The sequence below is a fragment of the Alosa sapidissima genome, chromosome 1 (assembly GCF_018492685.1).
Source record: "Alosa sapidissima isolate fAloSap1 chromosome 1, fAloSap1.pri, whole genome shotgun sequence".
In the NCBI taxonomy this organism is placed as follows: domain Eukaryota; kingdom Metazoa; phylum Chordata; class Actinopteri; order Clupeiformes; family Clupeidae; genus Alosa; species Alosa sapidissima.
The window spans coordinates 3,070,514-3,082,273 of NC_055957.1; the positions used below are offsets into that span (position 1 = coordinate 3,070,514).

Below are 11,760 nucleotides of genomic sequence, written 5' to 3' on the forward strand. Positions count from 1 at the left end.
GGGACAGTATGGGACAGTATGGCAGTATGGGACAGTATGGGACAGTATGGGGCAGTATGGGACAGTATGGGACAGTATGGCAGTATGGGACAGTATGGGACAGTATGGCAGTATGGGACAGTATGGGACAGTATGGGGCAGTATGGGACAGTATGGCAGTATGGGACAGTATGGCAGTATGGGACAGTATGGGACAGTATGGGGCAGTATGGGACAGTATGGCAGTATGGGACAGCTATGGAAGTATGGGACAGTATGGGGCAGTATGGGACAGTATGGGACAGCTGCAGCTGCCTCTGGGTTCTGGGCAGTATGGGACAGCTGCAGCTGCCGGCTGCCTCTGGGTTCTGGGCAGTATGGGACAGTATGGGACAGCTGCAGCTGCCTCTGGGTTCTGGGGAGTATGGGACAGCTGCAGCTGCAGCTGCCTCTGGGCTCTGGGGAGTATGGGACAGCTGCAGCTGCCGGCTGCCTCTGGGCTCTGGGCAGTATGGGACAGCTGCAGCTGCCGGCTGCCTCTGGGCTCTGGGGAGTATGGGACAGCTGCAGCTGCAGCTGCCTCTGGGCTCTGGGCAGTATGGGACAGCTGCAGCTGCCGGCTGCCTCTGGGCTCTGGGCAGTATGGGACAGCTGCAGCTGACGGCTGCCTCTGGGTTCTGGGGAGTCAATAACAGCTGCAGCTGCAGGCTGCCTCTGGGCTCTGGGGAGTCAATAACAGCTACAGCTGCCTCTGGGCTCTGGGGAGTCAATAACAGCTGCAGCTGCAGGCTGCCTCTGGGCTCTGGGCAGTATGGGACAGCTGCAGCTGCAGGCTGCCTCTGGGTTCTGGGGAGTCAATAACAGCTACAGCTGCAGGCTGCCTCTGGGCTCTGGGGAGTCAATAACAGCTGCAGGCTGCCTCTGGGCTCTGGGCAGTATGGGACAGCTACAGCTGCAGGCTGCCTCTGGGCTCTGGGGAGTATGGGACAGCTGCAGCTGCAGGCTGCCTCTGGGCTCTGGGGAGTCAATAACAGCTGCAGGCTGCCTCTGGGTTCTGGGGAGTCAATAACAGCTGCAGCTGCAGGCTGCCTCTGGGCTCTGGGGAGTCAATAACAGCTGCAGGCTGCCTCTGGGTTCTGGGGAGTCAATAACAGCTGCAGCTGCCTCTGGGTTCTGGGGAGTCAATAACAGCTGCAGGCTGCCTCTGGGCTCTGGGGAGTCAATAACAGCTGCAGCTGCAGGCTGCCTCTGGGCTCTGGGGAGTCAATAACAGCTGCAGCTGCAGGCTGCCTCTGGGTTCTGGGGAGTCAATAACAGCTGCAGGCTGCCTCTGGGTTCTGGGGAGTCAATAACAGCTGCAGCTGCAGGCTGCCTCTGGGCTCTGGGGAGTCAATAACAGCTGCAGGCTGCCTCTGGGTTCTGGGGAGTCAATAACAGCTGCAGCTGCAGGCTGCCTCTGGGTTCTGGGTAGTCAATAACAGCTACAGGCTGCCTCTGGGTTCTGGGTAGTCAATAACAGCAAATCTGCAAATCAGCAAATCACTATGTTCAGCTTTTCACAAGTTTCACAAGTTTTTCACTAATGCCCCACCTTGAAACCTATGCAGAAGCTGAAGTTCCAAAAGTGAGAGCTAAGCCAGATCCACCAGCGAAAGGTAACACATTTTTAACGTTCCCCTAAGGCTTTTGCAAAGGAAAAGGAGACATGGTTTTATTCACTTAAAATAGTAGATGTAATGTACTTATAGTAAGTTATGAATCACAGGACAGGTAGGGCTAATAGTTTTGGGGTTTTTTTTACCTTTTTTATTTACCTCAGAACCTGAGTTGCCAAAGGAGAAGGCTAAACCTGCTAAGAAAGGTAGCTCCTATTAGCTTTATAATTACATGATTATATTTACTAATAACGAAATAACTAACATTTTTAATGTCTCATTTCTGATCTGCAATCTGACATACAACATAGACCAAGAAGTTCCAAAGGCGATAGTCAAGCCTGCCCCAGCAGTAAAAGGTAACAACTTGGATATATCTCAAAGCTTTTTCTTTTCATTCTTAAATGTATCAGTGATGTGCTTTCTCCTAATAACCGCTAGTTACCCCACAGTAGCAGTAGGTGAGTTGACTAACCAAGGAGATGAGGTGGTGTTATAAATGCTATACCCCTGCCAAGGAGATGAGGTAGTGTTATAAATGCTATACCCCTGCCAAGGAGATGAGGTAGTGTTATAAATGCTATACCCCTGCCAAGGAGATGAGGTAGTGTTATAAATGCTATACCCCTGCCAAGGAGATGAGGTAGTGTTACAAATGCTATACCCCTGCCAAGGAGATGAGGTAGTGTTACAAATGCTATACCCCTGCCAAGGAGATGAGGTAGTGTTATAAATGCTATACCCCTGCCAAGGAGATGAGGTGGTGTTATAAATGCTATACCCCTGCCAAGGAGATGAGGTAGTGTTATAAATGCTATACCCCTGCCAAGGAGATGAGGTAGTGTTACAAATGCTATACCCCTGCCAAGGAGATGAGGTAGTGTTACAAATGCTATACCCCTGCCAAGGAGATGAGGTAGTGTTATAAATGCTATACCCCTGCCAAGGAGATGAGGTGGTGTTATAAATGCTATACCCCTGCCAAGGAGATGAGGTGGTGTTATAAATGCTATACCCCTGCCAAGGAGATGAGGTAGTGTTACAAATGCTATACCCCTGCCAAGGAGATGAGGTGGTGTTATAAATGCTATACCCCTGCCAAGGAGATGAGGTGGTGTTATAAATGCTATACCCCTGCCAAGGAGATGAGGTGGTGTTATAAATGCTATACCCCTGCCAAGGAGATGAGGTAGTGTTACAAATGCTATACCCCTGCCAAGGAGATGAGGTAGTGTTACAAATGCTATACCCCTGCCAAGGAGATGAGGTAGTGTTATAAATGCTATACCCCTGCCAAGGAGATGAGGTAGTGTTACAAATGCTATACCCCTGCCAAGGAGATGAGGTAGTGTTACAAATGCTATACCCCTGCCAAGGAGATGAGGTGGTGTTATAAATGCTATACCCCTGCCAAGGAGATGAGGTAGTGTTACAAATGCTATACCCCTGCCAAACCGGTGTCATTCCCTCCCGTGTCATTTCCTCCCATGGGTCTTAGTATTTGTTTTGTTTGTTTGTTTGTTGTGTTTATTTATCTGATTCAGCGTGTGTGTGTGTGTGTGTGTGTGTGTGTGTGTGTGTGTGTGTCTGTGTCAGTCTGTGTCAACAGTCAATTGATTTACATTTCCTCATCTCATTAAATGTTCTATCTCATTCAGAACCAGCACCACCCAAGGAGAAGGCCAAACCAGCTAGGAAAGGTGGGTCTATTCAGACAGCTTTAATTAAACTGGATCTGATCTGTCAACTGTGACATAGCACATGAACTACAGCACTGTGTTGAGATGTCCCAATCTCTGAAGTCAGCAGGCAATGTAGAGATTACTATGAAAAGTAGTTTGTTGGTGTGCACATCCAAGGCAGGTGCTGGACAAAAAGTGCTAGGCTATCAAAAGGAAAAAAGGGTGGAATGTCTGCACACTTGCTCCCATCAGGAGTTTTTAATAACTTTCACCAGTGTGTAACGTTTCGAGCTTACGCAAGTGTGCGGACATTCCACCCTTTTCTCCTGATGTAGAGATCACTACCACAACTTGCATTACTTGTGATTCAAATGATGTTCAAAACTCAAAACACCAGAGTAAAAGGTCTTTCAAACACTTTAAGGACTCCCAGTATGTCGCTTCCGCTGTTATTTACTGCCAATCAAATATTTTTACCATACTAGTTTTGTCTGTTGTCTGTTGGCCTGTAGAAGCTGAGGTTTCAAAGGAGAAAATCCAACCGGCAAAGAAGGGTAAGTAAGCAAGGCTGCTGCTGTTTCTCCGAACGGCTACATGGAAATGTGTGGATGCAACGTACTGTAGAGTTTGAAAACACTGCCAAAATCCACATGACATGTTCTGCCTTTGACAGAACCCGAGGCTCCAAAGGAAAAAGCAAAACCTGAACCAAGCAAGAAAGGTAACCAGATAAATGAGTTTCCCCCCTTTCTATCTAATTACATATTAGTGGGATTCTTTGAAACTAGTAGTTCATTTCATCTATGGAAAAGGGGCAGGCTAGAAATAACATCTCCTCCTCAGCTTCAGGATGAGAAAACATGTCTCCTTAACTTGAATAAATTACTGCTAAAAATGTCAGTTCTACCACATTAAGGCAATTAGGCAAAGTAAAACTGTTGTTTGAATCAAGTCTATACCTTTAGTTAACTTAGCCTAAATGAATTACTGATGAAACCATCAGTTACCCCATAAAAAGCTGACTAAGCCAGAACGAAGTGGTTATAAATATTGACGACACTACAGGTGACATCAGGTGCATCCATTACTCATCCTTTTTCCCAGTGCTGTTTTCATCCCTACACAAGAGTGATGTTCACTGTTGCAGAAGTTATCAATCGTTCGATACAAACATGTAAAAGAATGGAATGTTCCCTCTCCAAAAAAGAATGTCAGACACTTTGAGCGGTTATCTCGGTTGCTGAAATAGTTATTCGTATCTTGTTTATTTCCGAATAGAATTTGATTCTCTGAAAAATATTACAAAAGCAACACCACCAAAGAGAGGTAAAAAATCTTTGATTTGAATAACACATTAATGCATCCTAAGATACACTGGTGATCACTCCTGGTGGAAATAACCAGTTGCTTGTCAACTACATTAAGTACCCACCCAAGCATGTCTCTTTCCAGACGATGCATGTTTATTGAAGGCCTTTATCTGGTATCACATGCTGGCATATGTACTGACTGGAAATCACTTGGTACTCAGTTAATGTCAATGTCTTGATATCCAGCGATGTTATTCAAAATAAGCTTTGAATTGAATGTGTTTTCACAGCAACTATATATAGCAACTATATATACTTTTTTCCTGTTTAACTTAGAACGCAAAGTTATTATGGAGAAAGCTAAACCAGCCAAAAAAGGTATTTTGCAAAAATACAATAATGTGTGCTTGTTAAAGATGTAGCAAGACATGCCTAAACAAATGTTGTTTCTCAGCTAAATTGACATATTGTTGTGTCGCAGTGTAGCCATTGGCTTGCGTAGACAACATTCAGTAAAGGCACTCAAGGCAAGACTGCTAAGATCTGGAGCGTCATTCTAGTGACTGCTCTCTTGTCTTACCTTCTGTCACATCTTACAGCAAAAGCAGACATTAGTTTATAATGAGAGACATCGCCAGTGGCTTTCGCAGTAGCGGTAAAGTGACTGACAGTGGCAGAGCGCTTGGCATCTTGTGCTCACGCTAATGTGTGTGTGTGTGTGTGTGTGTGTGTGTGTGTGTGTGATTGAGTGAGTGAGTGACTAAGTGAGTGAGTGAGTGAGTGTGTGTGTGTGAGTGAGTGAGTGAGTGAGTGACTAAGTGAGTGAGTGAGTGAGAGAAGATATTTTGTGTTGAATTGCTTTATGTTTTGGAGCAAAACGTATGTCCTAGTGACAGAGTTTTAATGAATGTTAACAACTGCACGAGCTTGAATTTAAATCCAGGCTAAACTTGTACATACAAACTACATGCCTCAAAATCCAAAGGTCTCATAAGCATAGGATACTGGAACTAGCATACTAAACACTCTGTTTTCTAAAAAATCAGCATGTCTTAAATAGATGGCTAAATAGATACTTAATAAAATAAAAGGAATGCTATTGTTAAAAAATGACATTTAAATTTAAGAAAATCATATGCTTTGGAATATAGGCCTAACTTAAACTGTATCACATCCTATTATAGCCATCCCACATACCGTCATTTCCCAACTATTAGCTGCAGCTTATACAGTGATTTTGCTAAATTTCTTCAGCTATGAGGTTAATACACGGGGGCAGTTAATATGGTATTAATATGGTTTTGTTTCTTTAACTTGCATAAAACACTGCCCTGCGGCTTATACACAATGCGGCTAATACACAGGAAATTACTGTATGCGTAACAAACTTACTTAGTGTGTGAGTTTCTTTGACAAAACTCTGTCTCCTCACATAGAACCAGTGGTGCTGAAAGAAAAACCAAAACATATACCAGTGGTTAAAGGTATATTTACTGTATACGAATAACAATATGTTCAATGGCACATTCAGTACTACAGTAATATCATTTTGGTCAATCTGATCTGAATTCTGACAGTTGTGTCACTTTACTGTACTTTCCTCTGTGTTTCAGAAGTGGAGATTCCAAAGAAGGCTAAACCCACAAAGAAAGGTATCTCATGCTGTATTTGTTATGTCTTCAATGAATGAAGTAATACCAGACCTATTTTCAGTTATAAATTCTAACATGGGCTTGATGTTGCGCAACAGAGCCCGAGGCACCAGTAGAAGCTGTTGTACCAGCACTTACAAAGGAAGGTGAGATTTGTTTATGTCTTCCTATGTAAATCAATGTTGTGGTTTCATTTGCATAAATAATTATTTACTTTATGATTGATTATTAAATAACAATGTGCGATTATCCCTAGAACCAGCCACACTAGACGGCCTTGGAGTGGAGGAGGAGGGTAAGCACGTGTGGAGAGATATATCAATCATTTGTTTTCCCTATGTGCAGCTTAGGCCAGGCTGAAACTGGGTACATACTGTATGTGTCTGACGCTTTTCTCTGGTGTTTGTCCAAATCCAGACGACATCCCTTACTTCCAGTGCTTCTTTGTGGACGAAGACGACACGCACTACCCGTTCTTCCCTTTCTCGCCACCGCAATTGTGAGACTACCCCATCCACGGATGACCATGGAGGTCTCGGGACTTGTGGAAGTAGCTTGGTGGAGCGTCAAGTCACATGATTACCTTTATCGCTGGACTGGGCTGTGCGATAGCAACCACTGGTACGACACGTCTAACACGACGGCTGGTGTCCTTCAGCAAAACTGCTAATGACAAATGGTGGTAACAGTTTTGTTTGTATGCCTCAGTATGCTTTTAACAGACCACGGAAGCAGGAGAGACCATCTTTTTCCTTAGTGTTGTAAAGATCTTAAACATTAATTGTTTTAGTATATTAGAAAAGCGTTTGTTTAGTTGTTACAGTAGAGGTCAGGATGTCCTTAATGTTTAAATAAAAGCCTTAGCCATGTCTTACTTGAATCATGACATGTGTCTTGACAATGGCTAAATAGTTTCAACGTAAGTCTGCACATGTAGCTATATTAGTTTTTGTGCTGTGCAACATTTAGTCATAAAATGTTTAAGCAATTTTGAAAACACTAACAAAAGTTGGAAACATTGAAGTTGAGGGATCTGAACGAGCAGCAAAAGAGCAAAGCTGCGTGATCCAGGGGCCCCTTTCTGCGTCCACTGCTCATTCCCGCTCAGACCAGGAGAGGGTGACGCTATGACTGCGAAAGAGCTACCGTAGGTGTCTATCGACCACCATATTATTACTACCTGACCACCCCTTTGTGGGTGTATATATAACAGTATGTCTGTGTCTACACAGATTAAGAAGTCTTATGTCAACATCTAACGATAGGATAACTGTCGACATGCTCCTCATTTTGATAGGGTGCTGATTCAAAGCATTCCATTATATTAGCTGTCAGAATGAGGTTTTCTTTTTTTGATATTGTTTTTTTTTTTAATTTCCTTTCTTTTGTCCTCACAGAGTTTCAATCGACTTGAAGTTATATTTAACAAATTCACACGTTTCTGAGGTCATTGTTTTTTCTTTTTTGTAAACACAAGCAATGTTTTTTTTTTTGAGTATAGTATCTTGAGCCTTTGAAAATAAGGAGGCAGCAAAACAACTCATTTCATCACATAATAATATCAAGGCCATATTTCTGACCTTGTTGGTTAAGCTGCACAAACTTCCTGTTTCATGATTCATATTTTTTTTTTTTCAAATTGCAACTGATGCAACAATTTAAGAAATCTGAAATTTAACAGATAGGACTGATATATTTCTTGTAAAAAAAACTCTAGGAATGCGCAGCATGTGGTAGAAACCAGGTCTGGGGGAGTAAAGTCTTTTTTTTCAAACCCACAGACCAAATGTCATCTAGAACTAATATACCGGTAAACATTTTAAAACACATTAAAACACATTTTTAAGCACATTATAACACATTTTTAATTGTAAAGTTGCATATGTAAGAAAGAAATAGAAATACTTAATTATGATATCAATATTTTATATATTATACTTTTTATTTTTATAATATCTTATAAGGAGTCCTGTTCAGAATATACTATTTTGCCTTTTTCCAAGGACATATCTCAAAGCTAGATTTGATGATTTTGCTAATGTTGAGATTTTATTAGCCAACAAGAAAATACTTTCAATTCAAGTAATGTTTGGTCTCAATGGCCTAATTATGGAGATAACCAATGGGCCTAACATTGAGATATATAGCCTATATTCTTTTTTGCTTTTTTTGTTTGTTTGTTTTTGTTTTTCAATGAGAACAAAAGTCATAATTAATTTAATCCATCAAATCTAAGAAGTATTTAGTTATTTTCATTCTTTCTATTTTACTCTATTCTACAAAGCAAATGAGGTGACAATTAAATGAGGTCACATTGTGAGCACAATAGCGCTTTATAGAATTAGAGCATGAAATGCGAACTCTGTTCACTCTTCCTGTGTCCCTGTGCCGCACCGTAGCGTAAACCAGTGGCTCCCAAACTTTCCATGGCAGGTCACCCTTTGACAATGACAAGAAATAATGAATGAACTACTTTTCAGTTCCAGCCCCTAACCCAACTTGTTAGCTTCCAAACCGATTTATTTTTGGTCAAAATGCTCAACATCTAATTAAAAATATAATTCAACATCTGGACCATGAACCAGAATGGAGCCGATTCTCTGTTGTCGGAAGAGGCCTATTTGGGAACCACTGATTTAGACAATACACTGTTACAGCATACTGATGATGCAGTCATTTGCTTTTGGTAGTTGCCCACCCAATAACAACACAGTATTGTGAGATTTTAGAGGGCATGTAGGCATACAAGGTATCAAATAACAGGGACCATACAGTGAATGTATTAGCCTACATTGAGACAGCCACTTATGATAGTGCAAATCACTGGTCAGGTCAATTTGACTCTTTATATATATTTTTTAAATCTTTTTTTCTTTTTAAATTCATTTCTGTTTTTGTATTCATTCTTATAAGGACATAATCATTAAATGGTGTTTGCCAGGTCATGACTGCTCATGTCCAGAGCGAATGTGTCATCCTGACACAGCCCATATCGGACCTGTGCTGTGCGTCCACAAACAAAGGCAAAAACAAACATGGCTGCTAGCAAAATATGACACGGTAATGCTAACGGTTTGTGGTTTTCAACAGATTCAGGATAGCATTTTGACGGCCGTGACATGGTGGGCGTACAGGACATACCATCACAGTCTATGTGTATCTGAGTATTCCCCTGGCGTGAAACTAGCTAACTTACATGTCTTTGATCACTTAAACATACAGAGGACATCAACATGCAAAATGCATTTTGAACTCATAAATCAATGCAAGTGAAACAAAGAGTGCTAGAGAGCTGGATGTCCATATGGTGAATATCTGTGCATAAGCGACACCAAACCGTTGATGCCATGACAATGTCCTTGTTGTAGCCCTCAATGTTAATCTTTACAGATTTTGTTTACACAACTGTATGAGAAAACGTTCAGACGGATATGTTTACACAACTGTATGAGAAAACGTTCAGACGGATTTGTTTACATCGCCTCAACAGAGTATTTGCTCACAGTAGCCTACTGGATGAAATACCGAGAAAAAATGGTCTGATGTTAGACTAGGCTACACTATCTTGTTGTTATCATACGGTTAGACTACACTATCTTGTTTATTGTTATCATACGGTTAAACTACACTTAGACTACACTATCTTGTTTATTGTTATCATACGGTTAGACTACACTATCTTGTTTATTGTTATCATACGGTTAGACTACACTATCTTGTTTATTGTTATAACGGTCATTTACACATTTTGTGAATATCAAATTAATAGAGTGAAAACATTATGGTTGTGATGTTACAATAATGTTTAGTGTTGTTGATGTATTATTAAGACTAAGTGGGGACAGGCCAAGGCCAAGATCACTCTGTCGAGACATTATGTCATGCAGACACTTGAAGGATGAGCATGTTGATAGCGCTATACTGAATGTTGTGCTAACTTTCTGACCAGTGGTCAACTGAATGGTCTCGTACTATGTCTGAAATGTATGAAAAAAGCATATCTTATGTTGTCATGGAAAGTCTGATTATACATAGGAGCATGTTTTTCAACAACCGTGCTTACTTATTTTATGGCTTTTGTGCCAGTTTAGACACACTACTGATGTACGATTTTAAATGATCATGGCAGGCTACTTGGAGTATTTGAACAAGTGGCCTAACCAACTGCATGGTGTGATAATTTTGTGCTTTTAAACGTGCTAGCCAACTGAGTTAAAGTATTACTAGAATCAGGTGTGTTTAAACTGGAGTAATGTGTATAATTACTGTTTGCAGCGATTTACAGAGAATAATCCAGGGATTAGTGTTCAGCATTTTAATGATTCTGATTCTTGTATCCTTTTGTGTGAAATATTTGCCATATTATAATAAAATATAATATTACAATATTTAGATCCACTGAGATACTGTACCATTGGTGCCCATAGTTTTTCTTTGGGCATTTAGCTTAGTCAAAATGTTTTGGCATTGTACTGTATGTTGCATACAAATTCAGTATACTCCGATTGCAACCGTATGTCTTATAAGTACATACAATATGTACAATAAGGATGATTATTGTATGTACAATAAGGATGATTATTGTACATCCCTCCTTCAGATCTTCACATTTCGGAAGATCATTTAGCAAGATCTCCTTACACGTAAAGATTGATTTATACTGGTGTGATAGACAGTGCATGTAGCCTGCATGTTGCAATAGCAAGTACAAGATTTGTGGTAAGGCTTATGGTCACTTCAATAATTGTCCTACAAGTGCCATACTGTCTAAATTCAAATTCAATCGGGTTTCATCAGTTGTAATTATTGCACTTTATATGCCAGCTTGGACCTGCCTGTTTATATGCCAGCTTGGACCTGCCTGTTGCAATGGGGCTAGTTGCCTCCCCACTTCATGTAAACTCATGTATTTGACTCCCCCTTTGAAAAGCAAGAATCAGAACTTCACATCATATTTAATACTGAGTAATGTTGTTGATTTAACTCATTAGTAGAGTTATGGCTATTTAGAAATCTGTCAGATATGTCTAATAAATGTCTCTGTAGTGAAAATTACTTGTTTTGTATGTGTCTCTTGTCTCTTGCCTCTACTGTACAGTATGTGTGTGTACATTTATTAAGCCACTAGGTGGCAGCACCTCACACAGGTGTTGGACAAACTGTTTACAGCAGGACAGACTGTAGCTATATGACACTATTTTAATTTTATAGCATGCTGTATTTTAATTTGTAATCTTTAACCTTTTTCCCATTATACTTAAGGCTATCTTAATCTTTAAATATTTACGTTTTGCAAACATATTTATTTCAGAGACTTTACATTTGGGGGAAAAAAATGTTTTCCTGCATTACAGCAAACAAAATTTCAACCACATTATATTATTGCAATTTGTATTTATATTTAACGATACAAAAAAAATACTATTTATACTAATATCTCTATTAAGACTATTTATACTAATACAAGACTGTGCAAATTGCC

General features: G+C 40.6%; 1 protein-coding gene across 3 annotated transcripts in view; it reads left to right on the forward strand.

The window, feature by feature from the left end:
• Positions 1–11,331, forward strand: part of si:ch211-266g18.10 (titin) — a 48,736-nt gene extending 37,405 nt beyond the window's left edge. For 2 of the 3 annotated variants that reach the window (XM_042107591.1, XM_042107600.1), the window contains 13 exons: positions 1,587–1,634; positions 1,799–1,840; positions 1,946–1,993; positions 3,293–3,334; positions 3,829–3,870; positions 3,990–4,037; positions 4,595–4,642; positions 4,963–5,004; positions 6,063–6,110; positions 6,240–6,284; positions 6,371–6,424; positions 6,535–6,573; positions 6,696–11,331. In XM_042107591.1, the coding sequence (XP_041963525.1) occupies positions 1,587–1,634; positions 1,799–1,840; positions 1,946–1,993; positions 3,293–3,334; positions 3,829–3,870; positions 3,990–4,037; positions 4,595–4,642; positions 4,963–5,004; positions 6,063–6,110; positions 6,240–6,284; positions 6,371–6,424; positions 6,535–6,573; positions 6,696–6,781 (632 nt within the window). In that variant the 3' untranslated portion in view covers positions 6,782–11,331. The remainder of the gene's footprint in view (positions 1–1,586; positions 1,635–1,798; positions 1,841–1,945; positions 1,994–3,292; positions 3,335–3,828; positions 3,871–3,989; positions 4,038–4,594; positions 4,643–4,962; positions 5,005–6,062; positions 6,111–6,239; positions 6,285–6,370; positions 6,425–6,534; positions 6,574–6,695) is intronic. The other variant, XM_042107584.1, reaches the window with a different exon arrangement.
• Positions 11,332–11,760: the final 429 nt, after the last annotated feature.